The following is a 22,076-nucleotide window of genomic DNA, read 5'->3' as shown; positions in this document are numbered from 1 at the left end:
AATTATTATTTTACTGCAAAATCCCGCGATATAGTGAAAAATCCGCGATATGATACAATTTAAAAATCCACGATACAGCGAGACCGTGATAAGTAAACCGTGATATGATATTTTATGCTGCTTTATGCATGTATATATTGTTCTTTCCTTAGCAGCAGCTGATATGTCCACAAGTGATTTGTGAATGTTTGGAGTGGCACTGCAAAAATTCCTGTGTCTGCTTTTGTGCAATTTGGGAAAATCCATGACTGTGCGAATCTGCGTATAGTACCCTCCTGAGTTTCGCGATCCTCGAGTTTCGCGCTTGGTCCTAAATTCTTACCATCCCGACTTTCACGCATTATCACCCCGAGACAAAAGCATTGCATTAAACTACAGGCCCATAAGTTTAACATCAGCGGCAGGCAAAATACTCGAAAAAATTATTAGAGACAAACTTGTCAAGTTTCTAGAAGACAATAATATAATCTCCGACACCCAGCATGGCTTCAGAAGAAAGCGCTCCTGCTTAACGAATCTATTAGATTTCTTCCAAGGTATATATAAGAACTGGGATGACCACATCCCCAGTGATGTTATATACCTGGACTTTCAGAAAGCCTTCAACAAAGTACCGCACGAGCAACTCTTTAAGAAACTGCACTCAGCGGGCATTGGAGCCAATCTGATCGCGTGGATAAGAGATTGGCTCACCGACAGAAAACAACGTGTGCTACTCAACGGACAGCCTTCTGATTGGCTTCCAGTCACTAGTGGAGTGCCTCAAGGGTCAGTGCTGGGACCCATTCTCTTTATCATATATATCAATGACCTAGAATCAGGACTGAAATCCACAATATCGAAATTGGCTAATGACACCAAGGTAGGTGGAAAGGTCCTCACAAAGACCGACTGTGAAATCATTCAGAAAGACTTCAATCACATTATTGAATAGTCGGAAAAATGGCAAATGTCCTTTAATGTTGACAAATGCAAAGTCATGCACATTGGGTCCAGAAATAATAACCACACATACATCATGAATGGGAAACCTCTGCAGGCGATGCAGGAGGAAAAGGATCTTAGGGTCACTATCAGCAGTGACCTGAAACTCACGAATCACTGTAAAAAAGCATATGACAAAGCCAACACTATGCTCGGTTTCAAAGCGAGGAACTTCCGAGTGGAAAACCCCAAACGTGATGCTATCCTTGTATAATTCCATGGTAAGACCGCACCTCGAGTATGCAGCACAGTTCTGGTCTCCTAATTACAGAAAGGACATTAATTTACTGGAGAGGATTCAACGACGCGCCACGAAAATGATTCCAACCTTAAGAGCTCAACCGTACGAGGAACGACTCAAGCAACTCAATCTCTTTATACTGGAGAAAAGATGCCTACGAGGGGATATGATTCAAGTCTTCAAGTACCTAAAAAAGTTCAATAATGCCAATTACTCCAAATTCTTTGAACTGCAAACAAACTCAAGAACTAGAAATAATGGTTTACCCATTCAGTCGAGTCGATGTACCACAGACATTGGAAGGAATTTCTTCTCAAACCGAGTCATCTGCCACTGGAACAATCTTCTCTCAGAAGTAGTAAATGCAAATACCATCAACTCCTTCAAATATCAAATCGACTGTCATTTCATTACGTCAGGAGTAAACTGAATTCCGAGGTGCTTTAATCTGCTCCCCAGGCCCCAAGTGGTTGTCGAGCAGATTAATTCACCAAAGCGGGCAACCTTGTAATGAGCAAATAGGCTTTCTGTTGCCTGCATTTCCATGTTTCCATGTTTTGCGCTGCTTTGACATATACGGGTCACGTCTACCTACCATTAACGTCACGCGCACTGCCTTAAAAGGTAGTATCACTCTGGCCGTTTTCCTTGAACCATTGGGGCTACAGGCAACTGCGGTTGCCCGTATGCCCAACCGGGAGTGAGTTATCGATTGTCCATATGGATGTAAAACAGTTGTGGGTACGAGCAACCGTGTGGCTGTATGTAAACAAACAGACTATGGCCATGGCTGAGGAGTGAAGAGTAGTGGAAGATGGCCCACCATGAGACTTGTAAAGTGGACTGGCAAAGCTGCTTTGTTTACTATTTAATTAACAAGATAAGAAAACACCCGTGCTTTGGGACAGTAGTTCAATTTTTTTTTTTCCTCCCAGTCTATGAAAATTGTAGGACTTTCAGTATTGTGTTCCTGGCTGTCCTCCTGCGAACTGTGCATGCTCAGAAGCGAAAGTAAACAAACAAAGTCTTCTTGATAAACAGAGCTGTTCTTACACATCCCCCGACAGCACGGCTATGCTCACTTTGCTTGCCAACTCCCCCCCACCTCATGAACCTATAATGCCCTCTAGCCGCCCCCCGAAAATCTGCCCAAATCATGAGCCAGCATATGCACATCTAGACAGTTATGTTTTTTGAAAATAGCAGGATGCTATTTCCTGTAAATTTACCCATGAATCACTTCATGAAGGTTATTTATTGGCTGAGGAACACAACACCTGTCTTCACAGCACAGTTCTCTGACGAGATTTGGGTAAACACTCCTTGTCTCCCGTCCTTGAAGCCATAATCATGCCAATGTGGCTTGCATGTGGTTTCTCCATGCTATAAGTTCTCATTGTCACCACTGCGCATGCGCGGCCAATCCACCCACCTAGACTCCGCTCACATAAACATGTGGATCAAGTAACAGCAACACACACACACACACACACACACATGCACACACCAGACTCATTAGGAACCTTGGCAGATATTTCTGATAAACAGAAATCATTTCATCATTTCTTTGAGTGTGTTAGAACATATTTGGTGAGTGGCTCACATGAACCAAACCTAACTCTTGGCAAGAAGAGAGCAGTCGTCTTTAACACTGCTCTCTTCTTGCCATTGGGTATGTTGGTTTGTATGAACCACTCACCAAATAAGTTCTAACACACTCTAGGAAATGCCAATGCCATTTCTGTATTACAGAAACATCTGCCATGGTTCCTGATGAGTCTGATGTGTATTTATTTACCTAGTTGTATTTATCTACATTACCCTCTCGAGTTTCGCGCTTGCTTCATTCCGAAGGTATGGCGTTAAACTCAAGGATCGCGAAACTCGAGGTATTGAAATCCATTTAAAAACGCTTATTGGTTCCGACCCATGGAAAATAATGACTTTTTCCAACTTTACTCCCTTGTTATCACAATTTTTTCCACTTTACTCCCTTGTTATCTCAAAATATGTACCTTGTTAATAGGCAGAAAATAGGAAGTAAGAGCAGTTAGTTTTTAAGCCGCAGTTGAAGGCGGCTGCCTTACAATTGGCTGGCAGTTCTGAATACACGCTTGTGATCCACATGGTGTCATCTGCTAAAGTAAGGGCGGTCACTCACGGTCACCCGTGGGACAGTTGGCCAAACCTATATTTTTCTGGTAGTTTTCTGTGTGTTATGAAATAATCTGCTAACTCTTTCTGTTAAAAATCATGAAATCACTAATATCACGATGGACTTTTCAATGCCTATTGAACGTAAACCGCTGCCGCTGCCGCAAAATAGCTTGCAGAGAGGTTCAACTTGTTAACTGTTTCCATATTTCCCTCAGCGCTCACAAAGATCACAGGTGGACAGATTAGAACAAAACCAGACAAATTAATACTTTTAATGATGTGTATTCCCACAGCGCTCATGCATGGTGGACAGCAGAATGACTAATTTCATCGGGGAGATATTTCTCGCAACTCCGGCCAGTGTACAGTGGACCTCCTTCTTCTTTTTTTGACCTGTAACGCTTTGTATCGCTTCTTAGGTCCTCCTTCTCCACACTTTTATACTTCACAACATACACTTAACCCGAGAACGTCGGCAGACCCTTTTTTGGGCTTTCACGAGTCATGGCTGTGGTACGGTGGACCCTAAAAAGGGCTCGACATAAAACGCCTAATTCGAGCTAATTGTAGGGGGTGGTGGCATAGCGCAACCCACCATGAATGCCCTAGGTCAATGTGGTGGGTGAGTGATCTTGATGTGGGCTTTTTTGTCATAGGTGGTGCTGTAAGGTCATGGCATACTGAATTAGCTATCCATACAGTGATCACTTGGCAAATTCTCTATAGTACACAACAAGCGACTCTCGGCTAGATGCCACGCGTCACGTGACTGTTTATTGTGTAACAAACATCACCCAAAAAGAATGGAGTTTGAGTAGAAGTAAATATTTTCAACGGTTTTATGGTTATGAGAGGAGTACTCTGATGTACGTTCCATGCTCTTTTCTTAGTCTCAAATTGAAGAGTAATTTTGTCGTTTCTTGGGCACTTCTCGGCTTTCCCATAGCCGAAGCCTACGGGTTAACAGTTAGCACTTATACACTTCACCCTGAACTTAAGAGTTTTTCTGTCCTTTTCTTTCCCTGATTTTGCTTTTCTATGCCCTTTTGCAATTTTTCGCTATTATTTTTCACCGTCGCTGCCATGCATTACAGGTCAAAAGAAGAAGAAGAAAAGGAAAACAACACCAGGAGATCTACAATTTTCAGAGATTTGAGAAAAAGATTTTTGGACTGTGGTTCCACAGCACGGGGTGTTCTCTTATTTTGTTAAATCAAGTAGTAAGCAAAGCAGCTCTGCCAGTCCATTTTACGAGTCTCTTGGTGGGCCATCTTCCACTGCTCCTCACTCCTCAGCCACTGCTGTCGTCTGTTTGTTTACATGCAGCTGTTCGGTAACAACGTACCCAAGCTTGTACTCACAACCGTTTTCCATTCATAAGGACAGCCAACAACTCGCTCCTGGTTGAGCATACGGGCAACTGCGGTTGCCCATAGCCCCACTGGTTGGACACTGCCTTTTAAGGCAGCACGCATGACGCCGACGGTAGGTAGACATGACCTGTATATGTCAAAGCAACGCGAAACTCGTGGCGGTAATGCGCGAAAGTCGTGATGGTAAGAATTTAGGACTAAGCACTAAACTCGGATAGCACAAAACTTGAGAGGGTACTGTAGTTGCGACATACGGGAAAAGAGCTACGCTCGCGCTGTCTCGTCTCCATATCCGCTTTTGTCCAACTTTTCCTTAAAATCATGAATGTTTCTTGCACAAACCACCTCCTCCTCCAGCCTATTCCATAGGTCAATGCTTCTGTTTGGGAAGCAAAACTTTTTCACATCTCGCCTACACGTGGTCGCCCTCAACTTCTTTCCATGTCCTCTCGTTTCTCTCTCGTTCCACACACACAGGTCCTCTCTGTCCAAATGCTCCACTCCGCTCCCCACCCTGTACACCGCTATCAGGTCTCCTCTTTTTCTTCTCTCCAGGGTTGTGAGCCCCATGCTATTGAGTCTCTCCTCATAAGTCCGATCTCTAAGTTCCGGTACCATCTTAGTTGCCACTCTCTGCACTCTTTCCAGCTTTCTTATGTTCTTCTTTTCATGAGGAGACCAGACCATTTGTTATGAGTTTTTGTTAGATGTTTTTAAGTGTTTTTGTTTAAGGCGCGAACTGTTATCTCACGTCAGGTCCGGTGTACCGTTACCTGCTTTCTCCAGTTGAAGTGGTTGAGATAACACAATAGCCTTTACTTAAGTGAGGTGTATTATGTGATGGCCGAGCGGAGCCACTAAGTTCACTTTGAGCTCACTTAATTTACTCTCTCTCTCTCTGGTTGATTTAAACAGTTATTTTGGGCGTTTTAACTATATTAACAGTCTTACAGAATAGTTACAGGTTTTGTGGAGGAGTCGTACGCACACCCCGAGCAGTCGTCTGCTCTCGCCTGTCGCCCGCTGTAATCTGCCGGCTTCTCGCGGCTGCAGGAGCAATCCGGTGCAACAGGCTTGTTGAATCAGCACCGTTCCCATGGCAAGGAGCACCTCCTAAGCACAACCTGCTCGCACACATCCTGTGGCGCGGCTGTGCCATGGCGTTGCGACATACATTCACACATTCACATGTACATTATAATATACACATTACACACTGCTGCATACTCCAACCTTGGCCTTATCACTGTAACTATTATTTTCTTCATCATCTCCTCGTCCAAACACACAAATGCTGTCCTTATGTTCCTCAGCAAATTCATAGTTTGTCCCGTTATCCTGTAGATGTTTGTCCGTTCCATGTTCTCTGAGAGTCACTCCCAAATCTTTTTCTTCCACTCCTTTGCATATTATCTCATTTCCCATCTTATAATCATATTCACATCTTCTTCCACTCCTACCAAACTATTTTTTTACATTTCCCAAGGTTGAACTCCATCTGCCATGTACCACTCCACTCCCATATTTTATCCAGGTCCCTCTGCAATGCCTCACAGTCCTTCACATCATTCACTCGTCTCAATAGCTTTGCATCATCTGCAAACAAACTCACATAGCTGGTCACTCCGTCCACTATATCATTTATATAAACAGCAAACATTATTGGCTCCAACACCGAACCTTGTGGGACCCCACTCATCACAGGGCACCAGTTGGAAACCTTGTCCCTGATTATCGTCCTCATTTCCCTGTTAGTTAGGAAGTCCTCCAGCCATTTAATCAGTCCATCACCCACTCCACCCCTATTTTTAATTTTCCAAATTAGTCTTCTGTGTGGTACTTTGTCGAAAGCCTTTTTCAAATCCAGGTACACTCCATCCCCCCAGCCTTCTCTCTCTTGTATTAAATGTGTCACCCTTGAGTAATAACACAACAAGTTGGTGACATAAGATCTCCCTCTCCTGAATCCAAACTAGCAATCCGAGATAATTTTCTCACTTTCTAAGAAATCCGACCACCTGTTTTTAACCAGCCTCTCGCATATCTTCACAACCACACTAGTGAGTAATACCAGTCTGTAATTTAATGGGCCCTCTTTCTTTCCTCCCTTAAAAATTGGTACTATGTTCACTCTCTTCCAATCATGTGTGTGTGTGTGTGTGTTTGTTGTTACTCAATCCACATGTTTATGTGGGCAGAATCTAGGTGGGTGGGTTGGCCGCATACGCGCACTGGTGACAATGAGAACTTCTGGCATGGAGGAACCACAGACATGCCACACCCACAACCACTTTTTCCTTCCATTTAAATGCAGCAACGAGTCCATAACCTTGATAACGGAAGCACAAGCAGCAAACGGCCCTTACTTGAGCAGACGGCGCCATGTCGATACAGGGCAAATGCTTTGTTTACATTGTGGATGTGGATACAAGCAACCGACCTTGGCCGTGTGTGACGCACTCCTGGAAAAGTTGGAGTTGCTGGTTGTCCCTACCGCCAACGCGGTGGGAGGAAAATGGCTCAGTGTGACACCAGCTTATGGACAATCGACAATTAACTCGCTCCTGGTTGGGTGAACGGGCATTGCCTGTAGCCCCAACGGTTGGAGGAAAAAGGCCAGTGTGACACCGCCTTAAGGCAGTGAGGCCGCTGATTGGGTGAGTGCTAGTGATGACGTCATCAGGACTCAGTGAATCACAAGCGTGTTTTCAGAACTGTCAGCCAGTTGTAAGGCAGCTGCCTTCAACTGCGTTTTCAAAATGACCCGTTCTCTCTTCCCATTTTCTTTCTTTTTCCAAGGTACGTATTTTGAGATAACAAGGGAGTAAAGTGGAAAAAAAAGTCAGCTTCTCCACGGGTTGGAACAAATAAGTGCTTTTCCAGTGTTGTCAATACCCTGAGTTTTGTGATCATTAAGTTTAGCGCTATACCCTCGGAACGAAGCAAGCACGAAACTCGGGACGGTACTGTAGAGAACCTGCAAACATAAACAGGTGTATTTCTTTTTAACCCTTAAGTATTGTTTTCATCGAATAGTCCTGAGATACGGGTAAAAACAGCTGCTATTTTTTATATTTTTTTTATTCACATTGTATGAAGTGTCTTAACTCACTGAACACAGCGTTGAAATTAAAATTGTGATACATTGTGTAATAGACTCACTAGAGGGTGTGAAATGTAGCTAAGGTGTGAGCCGCTGGAACAAAACACTGCTCTGCATAGATTAGAGAGGGTTTCCGCCACAGCATGTCAACACAGGCTGGTGATGGTGGCGGCATGCTTCACACTTTCTTTTCCTCTCATATTTGAATGTCAGTAATATGAACTGTTCTTTACAATGAAATAATTTAGGCAACATCTGCTTTGCTCATTTACTCTTAGTCCTCCTCAAGCTGCGTGTTTCAGTTGGGGTAACACATGCCTTCATGTACACTATGCACTGTAGTGATGGGAGCACTTTCTGAGGTAGAGCACAGTACAGATGGTGAAGTAACATTGCCACTCTCTAAATCACTCTCACTACTGTGTTACTGCTCACAATGTATTCATTATTGCTATCATTGTACTCAAAATAATCTTCACTTTCTATCCTGTCCTTTTCTCCTGATGGGGTCACTGTGCTTCTCAGTGCTTTCCTGAGGTGCTAGGTGTGGGCTCCATGACAGCTCATTTAGGACTAAGGGCCATATTCTTAAATCTCACGAAATCGGCAATGACAATGACAGTCCCAACGCACACTAATGTTCGGGTTGTCACAATTTGCATATTCTTAAACACTCGGATTTGTCTGGTGGGATTTGGTAACACTGGCAGCGCGAGAAAATTTAATTGGTAACAATGTCCCTTGTTGTTTGGTCCATCTCAACGTTCAGACGGTCAAAACGCCGACTGCACCTGATACCCTGCACGCTGTGTTCAAGTCAACAATGGAGGAAACTAAGCGATATTCATCCCAAAATGAAGTTGCTCTACTTCTGGAGCTTGTAGAGACACCGAGCAGTAGTACTTGACAGAAGAACGGATCATGCAATGATAAAAAAGAAAAAGGAGGCTAGGGAAACTATAGCATCACTCTACAATGCCACTGGCTGATGAGGCCGTGGCGACACAGGGAGCGAGAAAGCTAGCTAAAGCGAGAGCGGCAAGGGGAGTTTCTGTGGCCACACGAAAAGCAAGGCGAGGCAAGGGTTGTCATGGCAACGAGGCCCGCAAACTGCCGCAAACCAGTATAGCCTCGCACCCCACCCCCGTCGAAGCAAACAATGGATAATGTGAAATGTTTTTATAAATAGTTCTGTGCTTCACTTATTTGGCGTTTTATGAAAAATCTGGGATCTTTCCGTTTATACGAACTATCGATTTTTTTTTTTTTTATTTTTTTTTTTTTTTTTTTTTTCGTAGAACTTAAAAAATGAATTTTTTTTTTTTTAAACCACCAGGTAAAAGTTAAGTTATTCAACTTTATATATTTATATAATACTGAAGAAATGCTATTTTCTTTTTTCCTCTCAGGTCTCAAATCAGCTAACCTAACCTAACCTAACCCCTAAACCTAACCTAAACTAACCTAACCTCCTAACCTCAACTAAAACCACCTAAACTACTAACCTAAACTAACCTACCTCTAACCCAATAACAACCTAACCCAATGTATGTGTATGATAAAGATAAAAAAAATAAAAAAAAAACAATAAAAGTATTTCATAGAAATAAATAATTTAAAAAAATATAACTTTTTTTTAACTCCATTCAAAAAAAAAAACAATTTTCGATTTCTACGAAAAATAAAAAAATAAAAAAAAAAAAAAAAAAAAAAAAAAGTAAAATAAAAGTAACCGAAAGAAAAATCTGTATACACCATTTTGTTCAGGAGGCTTTTCTCTATAAGATGGAATTGTTTATTTTAGTACTCATTTCATAGCCACTGCAAATAATGGAAGCTATATGTACAATGTGTTATAAACATGACGGAATGATTATTTAACTTCAACCCATCACTATTTATTTAATTTTAACCCCAAGAGAATAATTTTCTTTCTAAGGTCTCATATATTGTTGTACTTGTGTAGTTTTACCGGCGGAGTATAGATTATTAGTATCACGTTGGGATCTGTGGGGGGTCCAGGAGGGCTTGCGCCCCCTGGTGGGGTAGCGAAGACGATCTCTCTTCTTTGCTCGTTTTGATGAATATGGGGCACTGCTTTTTACTCAACTTGCTCTTAACACTTCGGGAAGAGTAGAAGAAGTGTTCTGAACGTCTAGTATCCTCAAAGACATTGTGAACATGCAAATCAGGGACAAAATAACACGCCCCACAATATTTGTGAGAAGGGGTGACAGACCCGACAAAGTCTCCTGACAGTTTGGTGCTTTGATCGGTACCACGGTCCCAGAGGTGGCGTATCAGAATACACCCTTCATGACTGTCAGAACTGTGGTAGCCACGGGCATGATGGTTGTTTAAGAATATCATTGTCGAATGTGTGGGGACTGTGGTTACAGAAGTTTGATTTAAGAATACGGCCCTAATGACCATACCTCAAATCCATGACAGTCAGATATGCTGGCAGACAATTTGGCAAGTCAAAGAACTAACAAAATTAGAGCCATACATTCAAAGTAGTGGAATGCAAGAGTCTGATTAAATAAACGATGACTGTCTGTGTGGACTGTGGCGGGTTTGATTAAATAATAAAGGCTGTCATTTAAGGGTTAAGGATGTTTGGTTAACCCTTAAAGCTTCAGGTGCATAAAAATTTACGCATGTACATGCTGGTCAATGGAGCATCGTCTGTGTAAATATTATGTGTTTGTTTCCCATGGGCCAGGAGGATAGGAGGTGTCTTACCTCATATTAGGATGACTCGGCAAGTTTTTTCAGGCCTATCAATGTGATTCTGGGCCTGTGTAGCAGTGCAGAAAGGCCTGTTATAGAGGATGGTACTGGGAAGGAGATGGTCAGGTAGTAAGGCTCTGGGAACTAAGAAGGGGCTTTAGGTTTGTGGGGAAGCATTATTTTCACACTGCCACACTTATAGTATTTCCATGAGAAACTGGTGGGTGGGGTAGTGGTGGCTGCGGGGTCAGCCCGGCCCTGCACCTTGCCACACACTCTCAACACCCCTCACTTCCTTTCATATGTCAGCTATTTACTACCTTTAAATAAATTTAATTAAATAATTAGATAATCCAATAAGGTCATATAGTATTAAGATTGTTTTGTTTTTAGGATAATAAGAAAGATTTTGTATAAATAACATGACACTTGACAATGCTGTATTCCAACATTGTCAAATGTCTTGGTATTTATACAAAATCTTTGTTATTATCCTAAAAATTAAACAATCTTAACACTATATGACCTTATTGGATTATCCAATTATTTAATAAAATTCATTTAACCCTTTCATTGCTAAACACTCGCAGCGAGCGTTAGGCGTATTTGCTGGTGGTGCTAAACGCTCACTGCGAGCTCCACCCGCACTCAAATCTCCCATGTATGAAAGTGTTCCAACACTAATTCTCAAAACACAGGATTGCCAATTGAGTGGGTTCTTCAGTAAATTTGGTGGAAAATCATATCAGCCCAGCACGGCAAATCTACTGACGAGTAACTGGTGGATGTTCTTGCTCAATATAGCGGCATTTTTGCATAGCTTCACCTATCACCTGACTGATTCTTTGACCAAATAGTTGTAAATATTGCAGTTGGCAACACTCTTTTGCCAGAATCTGAAGGAGAGATGTCCGCAGTTCTCTCAATATGGCTGATCATCCCGCACGCACCAACGTGAGTGTTAACTTTCAACACTCCCTGAACGTGCATGTATGTTCGCAAGAGAGGCATACATAACCAACTCCTATAGATCTGGACCTCCTCTTTCCAATGGTGTTTTTGGTTTTTAGCTGTGATGAATAGTTTTTGAGATACAGAGGTTAAAAGAGACCCCCCCATTGGGCTGCCTGACTGCGCCTGAGGGGATAGTCGCATCCACACCATGCGCAAGGAAAGGGTTAAAGGTAGTAAATAGCTGACATATGTGAGGAAGCGAGAGGTGTTGAGAGTGTGTGGCAAGGTGCGGGGCCGGGCTGACCCCGCAGCCGCCACTACCCTACCCACCAGTTTCTTGTGGAAATACCATAGGTAGATGTCTGGTGGGGTGGGGGGTTATAAGAGTGTACAGGATGTTTGGGGAGTCTTGATGGTTGGGGATGGGGTATTATCAAGTATTTGCATTATTGAATGATGTAACTATGGTTACAAGCTTATGAGATAATTGTTATGACAGCTCACCAACATCGACTTCTGCAGCGGGAAGGATGGAGGCCAGTCACCCAAAATGTTTTAAGCAGATATGAATCAGATCATTGTTATTTCCTAACTTTTTGGTTAAGCACTACCTGTTTATGCAGAAAAAAAAAAAAAAAAAACTTACAACACTGTAAACTTTTGTGTTGAGGGTTCGACTGTACGGGTTAAAATAATAAAATGTATAAGAGCTCATTGACAGATTGTGTAATTAATATTCAAGATCTATATAACACTCATCCCCCCTCTGACTCCTTTATGCCTGTTATTAAGATTCTTCCAAATGATGCTTTCTATGCCCTCTCTGGCCTCAACTCTCAGAAGGCTTATGGACCTGATGGAGTGCCTCCTATTGTCCTTATAAACTGTGCTTCCGTGCTGACACCCTGCCTGGTCAAACTCTTTTGTCTCTGCCTATCAACATCTACCTTTCCTTCCTGCTGGAAGTATGCCTTTGTACAGCCTGTGCCTAAGAAGGGTGACCGTTCCAATCCCTCAAACTACCGCCCTATAGCTTTACTTTCCTGTCTATCTAAAGCTTTTGAATCAATCTTTAACCAGAAGATTCAAAAGCACCTTTCCACTTCTAGCCTTCTATCTGATCACCAGTATGGGTTCCGCAAGGGGCGTTCCACTGGCGATCTTCTTGCTCTCTTAACTGACTCTTGGTCATCCTCTCTTAGCTGTTTCAGTGAAACTTTCTCTGTTGTGCTAGACATATCGAAAGCCTTCGATAGAGTCTGGCACAAGTCTTTGCTTTCTAAACTGCCCTCTTTCAGATTCTATCCCTCTCTCTGTTGTTTTATCTCTAGTTTCCTTTCCGGCCGTTCTATCTCTGCGGTGGTAGATAGGTCACTGTTCTTCCCCTAAACCTATCAACAGTGGTGTTCCACAGGGCTCTGTCCTATCACCCACTCTCTTCCTGTTATTCATCAATGATCTTCTTTCCATAACAAACTGTCCTGTCCACTCATACGCCAACAACTCCACTCTGTATTATTCAACTTCTTTCAATAGAAGACCATCTCAACAGGAAGTACACGACTCCAGACTGGAGGCTGCAGAACGCTTAACCTCAGAACTTGCTATCATTTCCGATTGGGGCAGAAGGAACCTTGTGTCCTTCAATGCCTCAAAAACTCAATTATTCTCCCCTATTTTTCGACAACACTCAGCTATCACCATCTTCAACACTAAACATCCTCAGTCTATCCTTAACTCAAAATCTTAACTTGAAACTTCACATCTCCTCTCTCGCTAAATCAGCTTCCTCGAGGTTGGGCGTTCTGAATCGTCTCCGCCAGTTCTTCTCCCCCGCGCAGGGCCTTTTTTTTTTTTTTTTTTTTTTTCGGCCTATTGCGCCGGTAGGCTTCTACCTGGTGGATCCTGATGGTCGATCCAAGGCTTCTTTCCGGTGGGTCCTGATGGTCGGCCCAGCCTGTTCTGGCGCAGGCGAGTGTTTATAGTGGCGCCATCTTGCATTGGCTCATGCTGCCCTCCCAGAGCTCATCTTTGATCCTAGAATCTAGAGTCCGGGTTGATAGGTGGTCTTCTGGACAGCATGTGGGTAGTTTTAAGCCACTTGGCGGCGGCTGAAAAATCCCAGCTTGGTGGCACCGGGCGGGGATTGAACTCGCGTCCTCCTGAACACGGGGCCGTTACTCTGACGACTCAGCCACTGCCCTTGTATGGAGTATGCATCTCACGTGTGGGGGGGCTCCACTCACACAGCTCTTCTGGACAGAGTGGAGTCTAAGGCTCTTCGTCTCATCAGCTCTCCTCCTCCTACTGATAGTCTTCTACCTCTTAAATTCCGTCGCGATGTTGCCTCTCTTTCTATCTTCTATCGATATTTCCACGCTGACTGCTCTTATGAACTTGCTAACTGCATGCCTCCCCCCATCCCGCGGCCCCGCTGCACACGACTTTCTGCTCATGCTCATCCCTATACTGTCCAAACCCCTTATGCAAGAGTTAACCAGCATCTTCACTCTTTCATCCTTCACGCTGGTAAACTCTGGAACAATCTTCTTTCATCAGTAATTTCTCCTGCCTACGACTTGAACTCTTTCAAGAGAAGGGTATCAGGACACCTCTCCTCCCAAAATTGACCTCTCTTTTGGCCACCTCTTTTGATTCTTTTTTAGGAGCAGCGAGTAGTGGGCTTTTTTTATTAATGTTTCCTTTTTTTGTGCCCTTGAGCTGCCTCCTTTGTTGTAAAAATAAATAAATAAATAAATAAATAAAATTACAACTAAATTTGCTTATCTTCCCTGCACTCACACTTACCTGTGATGTTCAATACTGTCAAGGCCAAATATGGGAATGTTGGGCAATGAGCGAGCCAGAGCATTTACATAGGGTGAGCCCATGATAGAAAATGGGCAATATGGGCTGAAGAAGTAAACGAGGAAGCATGGTCCACTGGATGACCTGCTTGTCACATTAGGGTCCACCTGCAGCAGCTTCAAGAGTGCAGTTGCATTAATAACCTGAAACAGAAATTTGACTCACTATTATCGTGCATTTAAAAGCCTAGTCAGTGGTCAATTAACACTGATAATGACAATGATAATGAAGACATTTGCAAAAACTAAATACTAGGTTTTATTGAAAAGACTTAGCTGTCTCCTGAAAAGTGTGCTCTTTCAATAAATGAAGATGAAAATTTCAATGTTCTTAGCTATCTGTAATTAGCTTTGATGCTAAATCTAAACAAAAGTCACTCAAAATGGCAGGATTGAATCAAACAAGGAAAGATTTTTAAAAGAAACTGGCAATAAAAAATAATAATAATGAAACTAACGCATGCCAATCAAATGAAAGAATTACAATTTTATTGAACCAAATTAAACTAATTATGCATGATAAACTTTTTTCTCATACCTCTACATCAATGATGGTCTCTGTTGTGACATTAAGCTCCAAGCACACTGCCTTTTTGCTTCCTGCAGAGCTGTTGGCACCATTCCCATCAATGGTGCCCTTTGTCCCATTGCTGTCAAGATTCTGCTCTTGTTTTTCTGAAGACCCAGATGAGACAAGTGCTTCTTCTTCAACCTAAGGAAATGGCCCACAACTAAAGTGAATAACATCCTTTTGAAGATTTCTTTTACAAATGTACTGTGAAGCTTGAGAAGAAGCTTCCTATTCAAACAAAATATTCAAATGATGACACTTCCTCTTGAATGGATGAGAATATGCTAAATTCTATGATTACTCTTAGAGGTTAGCACCAGAGGAGGGCGCGGTACTGAAAAGTCAGTAGTGCGGTTGCAGTAGTGTGGTTGCGGTAGTGCGATCCTATTTTTTGTCTTTCCCAGTGTGGTACTCAGTGAGAGGTACTGCAGTAGTGGTAGTCACTAGTCAATATAAAAAATACTTCAGTGCCTATCCTGGCTATCCATTGATGGGAAGGGGAGGAAGGGGAGGGAAGGGAATGTAACTTTCCAAGGGAGGAAGGAGAGGACAGGGAAGGGGGAGGAGGAGATCAGCATCATGTGAGAAAGGAGGAAGTGGGGGGTGGCAAGGAAGGAAGGAAGGAAGGAAGGGTGGTGCGACAGCTGCAGTAGCACTAGCCAGGGAGGAATGGTAGGGAGGATATGGGGGAGTGAAGGGGAAGGGGAGGAGGGTAGGAAGGGGAGGAATTCTCCGATGTTTGAGCGAAAACGAAAGATTACTAATATAGAAAAGTCATGACGGGAATAGTGAAACATTATTCAAACTCTCCAACATATTAAGAAAAAACACATCAACTCCAAATGGTAATAGCGAGACCTCGACCGTGGGAAAGCTCTAAGCACTGGCGTCTCAGGCCTCAGCGAAGAAATCACGTGGAAATTTCAACGAGATGATGATAACAATAATAATAATAATAATAATAATAATAATAATAAATTATTATTATTATTATTATTAAAATTATTATTGTTACTATTATTGTTATTATAATCAAACAATATCGGTCTTGGCTACATTGAAGAGAGAGAGAGAGAGAGAGAGAGAGAGAGAGAGAGAGAGAGAGAGAGAGAGAGAGAGAGAGAGAGAGAGAGAGAGAGAGAGAGAGAGAGAGAGAGAGAGAGAGAGAGAATGATAAAATAGAGAAGTTACAATGAAGTTACAAACAAATGTGGTATGTACTATGGTCTATGTTATGCATCAAAGAAAAATTTGTACGGGACATGAGATTTAGCGGCAATCATGTTATTGCTTGTTTGTACTGTTGCACACTGCCATGTAGAGTAGGGTTGTTCATTTTTGAGCAAGGAATGCTGATTTTAAGTGGGGGTAGTTTTTCCCATTATTTGGTCTGTTCTGAATCCACCGTTGACAAAAGTAATGAAATTGAACAATTTCTAGGGGTAGCGAATCCAAAGTGAAAACTTCAGTTTTTGCAGAAAACTGGCTAAATTTGGACTACTTCATTTTGGGGCAAGGAATGCTTATTTTAAGTGGGGGTTGTTTTTCCCATTATTTGGTCTGTTCTGAATCCACCGTTGACAAAAGTAACAAAGTCGAACAATTTCTAGGGGTCACGAATCCAAAGTGAAAACTGGCTAAATTTGGACTACTTCACTCATGAATCACCAGTTGATTAGATTGCTCTTATGTGACCCTTATGTTTATCATGTTTTGCTTTCTTACAAAAGGGTTTTTCCTACAGAGCCAACCAATTCACATACAAACATGGAAGGGAGTGAGTCGCAGTCAAGGAAGGATGCTAAGGGGAATGTCAGGCCAATGACGCCCACTACCCATTCCGCCACGGAAACCTATCTAGTTGGTCAGCCAACTTCCTCGATTGGAGGCAGTAAACTCCCGATGACACGCCAGGTTCTCAAGTCCTTCTTTCACGCAGTGAAGGAATCTGGTGACAGACAGGAGGCGTTCAAAGAAGCGGTGAGAAACGAACTCACGCTCTGGAAATTATCTCGCATCAAAATTATCTCGGAGAGAGGGTAGGGTGCCAGGAGAAGCTGACGAGGTTATGGGAGCAATGGAGAAGTCTACAGAGGAGCCAGGGCAGAGCTGCAAAGGACAAGGTTCAAAAGTTTAAGTCAGAACTCAACCTGTTGTGGGACATCGGGGCACTGGACGCCATCGAGGACATCGAGAGGAACCGGCTGCTCACGCCGGCCAACAAACAAAATATCGCCTTCTGTCACGACCAACGCGGAGAAAGAAAGGTGTTCACGAGCGGTAACGATAAGATTTTCAAAGCCAAGAAGAGACAGCAGGAAGCACGAGTCGAGAAGCAAAGGTCCAAACAGGGAAAGTTCACAGCCTGTGAACCAAGCAGCAGTGATTCGAGGCCTCAAACCTCCGTGGTGGCTGACGCATCAACCGAAGAAGAAACAGAGAAAGAGACTGATCCTCAAAAAGACACTGATCCTGATACAGCGATACGACCTGGAAGATACACGTCGAAGCACCCTTATGTGATGGTACAGCTCCCACGTCGCATTCTCCAATTAAAGGAACTCGCCGACCACCTCGGATATCCAATAACGAGGTAAGTGTGTTTGCTTGGTGCGTGTTATAGGCCAACATAATCGCTGCATAGGATGGCAACTTTCGTGTCTCTGCTGTACACATCGGCATGGCTGAAGTCACCAGTAGCCGAGGATGCGCCTGTGAATGACCTGCAACTGCATCATGAACTCCTCCACTACAGGGCCGTGGACTGTGAGGTGGCTGATGCAGCGCTGGTGGTCGCGAGCCGCCACCTGTGGTATCTAAGGCCACAGACGGTCGTTCTGTCGCTGTGCAGCGAGAAGCTGAGTGCGGCAGAGAAAGAGGAGATGGCGACCAAGCAGAGCTGCCTGGAATAGACAAAAGACTACACTAATGACGACATGGTCATCCAACAGGCTACACGGCTTTCCGACCTGATCTACGAGCGTTCATGGATGATATTCAAGGAGCGTCATATGTGTGGCACAGCATGGCTGACGTCACCGGCAGAAGAGTGGGAGGAAGATGAAGAGTTCATCAAGCTGAAAGAGTTCTCAAGAAGCCTGAAGGTAACCAATGACGTGGCCGAAAGAGGAATCAAGCTGATGCAGGACTTCATTGGTTCAGTCACGAAGGATGAGCAGCAACTGCAGGATGTCATGCAGCTTGTGGAGAAGCATCGGAAGCAGATCAGTAGCTTCAGCAAGTCTGCTCTGATGAAGCTGTGTGAGTTGACCGTGCTGACTGTGAGTTAACGCAGGTGAAGCATTTGACCTGACCTAGCTCAACTAAGTGCTGCATGTGATCGAAATGGGTGTCAAGAGAAAGCTGAATAGCTGCTCTAGCCAGTCATTGGGGTTAAGTAGTGATCAGCAACGCGATTACTGATCTATGGGAGAAAAGGCCCAAGTTTAGACGTTTTTCCGCGAAAACCCATTTTTGTTATTTCGATTCGTGACCCGTAGAACATGTTAGATTTCATTAATTCTGGCACCAATGGATTTAGGAGTAACAAAATAATGGGAAAAAAAACCACCCACGATTTTCCAAAACTGGGAAAAATGAGCAACCCTAATGTACAGTCATTGTCGGAGGCAGTCATGGCACGCCGCCTTGGGTTGAGTGACAGATTTACTCTGAGTTATTCATTTAGTATTTAATTTTAAATAATAACTGAAGAGTCAGAATGACTGAATCACTGATTCTAATGACAGATACCGATTGACTGATTGAGTCTGATTCACAGTAAAAAAAAATATATATAATCTGTGAGCATGCCGCGCTGCAAATGTCTTTGTCAGGAGTAGGTAGGAAGACACCTACTGAACGGGCGTGAGCTACTCCCGGTGAGGATATATGGGAAGTGAGGAGGGTGCTGAAGCCCTTCAAAGACCCTTCCCATGTCCTCACTAACCGTTTCCCTTTTGTCTCATCAACACCAGAGAGCAGTTCAGCATGCTCTCTAAAGACAGTTCCTCTCTCTTTCTACACGACACTACATTCACACAACACACACACCTTTTCCCAAAATTCAAAATTCAAAATGGCTGACGAAAACACCACCTCGGAGTCCCTGCCTGGGGGGGGACCATAAATTCCCCCAGGGAGGGCTCCCCTTCTGGCTGCCGACTTGACAGGTGTCCTGATAACTCCTCAAACCTCCTCCTTATCAATTTCTGCAACATTCGCAGTCTTTGTTCTAATTTTCATTCTGTGGAACACCATCTCTCCTCCTCTAAATCTTACCTTCTCTTCCTCACCGAAACACAGGTTTCTGAGGCTACTGACAGCAACCTCTACTCTGTTCCCTCCTACTATCTCTATCCTAAATTTCAATCTAAAGCTGGATGTTGCGCCTACGTGCACAACGACATCACTTGCTCTCATGCCCACAACCTTGACTCTTCTGAATTTTCCACCATCTGGCTAAGACTTCATTGTCATTCTATTACTAAATACATCTGTGCTGTTTATCTCTCGCCTAACTCTACTAACTACGTAAAATTCTTTGACTATTTGAGCTCTAAAGTGGAGCACATCTTGACTCACTCTCCTTTTGCTGAAATCTCCATCTTGGGAGATTTCAATGTTCACCACCAGCTTTGGCTTTCATTCTCTTTCACTGACCAGCCTGGTGAACAAGCCTACAACTTTGCTCTCCTCAACGACCTAGAGCAGTTGGTTCAGCACCCTACACGTATTCCCGACCGTCTTGGAGACAGGCCCAACATTCTAGACCTCTTCCTTACCTCTAATCCTTCTGCTTACTCTGTCAAACTGTTCTCTCCGTTGGGCTCCTCTGATCATAACCTTATTTCTGTATCCTGTCCTATCGCTCCTGTACATCCTCTGGCCTCACCGAAGAGGCGATGCTTCTGGCATTTTGCTTCACCTCGGTGGGACGACCTGAGGATGTACTTTTCCGATTTCCCGTGGAATGATTAATGCTTCCAGGAGAGAGACCCCTCTGTGTGTGCTCAGCGCATCACAGAGGTGATTGTCTCTGGAATGGAGGCATACATTCCACGTACTTTCTCTACTCCTCATGCTAAAAAGCCTTGGTTTAATCATGCTTGTTCTCGTGCTATTAAAGATAGAGAGGCAGCTCACAAAAGGTTCCAGAGCCTTTGAACTCCCGCTAACTTTGATCTTTACATTTCAGCCCGGAATCGTGCCAAATCTATTCTCCGACTTACCAAAACTTCTTTCATTAATAGAAAAGGTCAACATCTTGCTTCTTCTAATTCTTCCTGTGACTTCTGGCATCTAGCCAAAAATATCTCCTCCAATTTCACTTCTTCCTCTTTCCCTCCTCTCCTTAACCCTGACGGCAGCACTGCCGTCTCATCTGTCTCTAAGGCTGAACTCTTCACTCAAACTTTCTGTAAGAACTCCACCCTGGACGATTCTGGGCATATTCCTCCTACTCATCCCCCCTCTGACTCCTTTATGCCTGTTATTAAGATTCTTCCAAATGATGCTTTCTATGCCCACTCTGGCCTCAACTCTCAGAAGGCTTATGGACCTGTTGGAGTGCCTCCTATTGTCCTTAAAAACCGTGCTTCCGTACTGACACCCTGCCTGGTCAAACTCTTTTGTCTCTGCCTATCAACATCTATCTTTCCTTTCTGCTGGAAGTATGCCTTTGTACAGCCTATGCCTAAGAAGCGTGACCGTTCCAATCCCTCAAACTACCGCCCTATAGCTTTACTTTCCTGTCTATCTAAAGCTTTTGAATCAATCCTTAACCAGAAGATTCAAAAGCACCTTTCCACTTCTAACCTTCTATCTGATCACCAGTATGGATTCCGCAAGGGATGTTCTACTGGCGATCTTCTTGCTCTCTTAACTGACTCTTGGTCATTCTCTCTTAGCCGTTTCGGTGAAACTTTCTCTGTTGCGCTAGACATATCGAAAGCCTTCGATAGAGTCTGGCACAAGTCTTTGCTTTCTAAACTGCCCTCTTTCGGATTCTATCCCTCTCTCTGTTCCTTTATCTCCAGTTTCCTTTCTGGCCGTTCTATCTCTGCGGTGGTAGATGGTCACTTGTCTTCCCCTAAACCTATCAACAGTGGTGTTCCACAGGGCTCTGTCCTATCACCCACTCTCTCCTGTTATTCATCAATGATCTTCTTTCCATAACAAACTGTCCTGTCCACTCATACGCTGACGACTCCACTCTGCATTATTCAACTTCTTTCAATAGAAGACCCTCTCAACAGGAAGTACACGACTCCAGACTGGAGGCTGCAGAACGCTTAACCTCAGACCTTGCTATCATTTCCGATTGGGGCAGAAGGAACCTTGTGTCCTTCAATGCCTCAAAAACTCAATTTCTCCACCTATCAACTCGACACAATCTTCCAAACACCTATCCCCTATTCTTCGACAACACTTAGCTGTCACCGCCTTCAACACTAAACATCCTTGGTCTATCCTTAATTCAAAATCTCAACATGAAACTTCACATCTCCTCTCTCGCTAAATCAGCTTCCTCGAGGTTGGGCGTTCTGTATCGTCTCCGCCAGTTCTTCTCACCCGCGCAGTTGCTATCCATATACAGGGGCCTTGTCCGCCCTCGTATGGAGTATGCATCTCACGTGTGGGGAGGCTCCACTCACACAGCTCTTCTGGACAAGAGTGGAGTCTAAGGCTCTTCGTCTCATCAGCTCTCCTCCTCCTACTAATAGTCTTCTACTTCTTAAATTCCACCGTGATGTTGCCTCTCTATCTTCTATCGATATTTCCATGCTGACTGCTCTTCTGAACTTGCTAACAGCATGCCTCCCCCCCTCCCACGGCCCCGCTGCACACGACTTTCCACTCCTGCTCATCCCTATACTGTCCAAACCCCTTAGGCAAGAGTTAACCAGCATCTTCACTCTTTCATCCCTTACGCTGGTAAACTCTGGAACAATCTTCCTTCATCTGTATTTCCTCCTGCCTACGACTTGAACTCTTTCAAGAGGAGGGTATCGGGACACCTCTCCTCCCGAAATTGACCTTTCTTTCGGCCATCTCTTTTGATTCTTTTTTGGGAGCAGTGAGTAGCGGGCTT

General features: G+C 43.7%; 1 protein-coding gene across 5 annotated transcripts in view; it reads right to left on the bottom strand.

Annotated features, from left to right (window-relative positions):
• The window catches only part of LOC127008194 (thioredoxin domain-containing protein 15-like), an 80,491-nt gene that overhangs the window by 30,367 nt on the left and 28,048 nt on the right, over nt 1-22,076 (bottom strand). For all 5 annotated transcript variants that reach the window (XR_007760907.1, XR_007760906.1, XR_007760909.1 and 2 more), the window contains exons 4-5: nt 14,951-15,124; nt 14,354-14,556 (exon numbers count right to left, since the gene is read on the bottom strand). Coding sequence is in view for 2 of the 5 variants with exons in the window: in XM_050879890.1 (XP_050735847.1) it covers nt 14,354-14,556; nt 14,951-15,124 (377 nt within the window). In the remaining 3 variants the exon portion in view is untranslated. The remainder of the gene's footprint in view (nt 1-14,353; nt 14,557-14,950; nt 15,125-22,076) is intronic.

The sequence above is a fragment of the Eriocheir sinensis genome, chromosome 4, assembly GCF_024679095.1.
Source record: "Eriocheir sinensis breed Jianghai 21 chromosome 4, ASM2467909v1, whole genome shotgun sequence".
NCBI classification, from domain to species: Eukaryota; Metazoa; Arthropoda; class Malacostraca; order Decapoda; family Varunidae; genus Eriocheir; species Eriocheir sinensis.
Note: the sequence above shows the minus strand (reverse complement) of the source record. Positions and strands in the feature narration are given on the sequence as shown.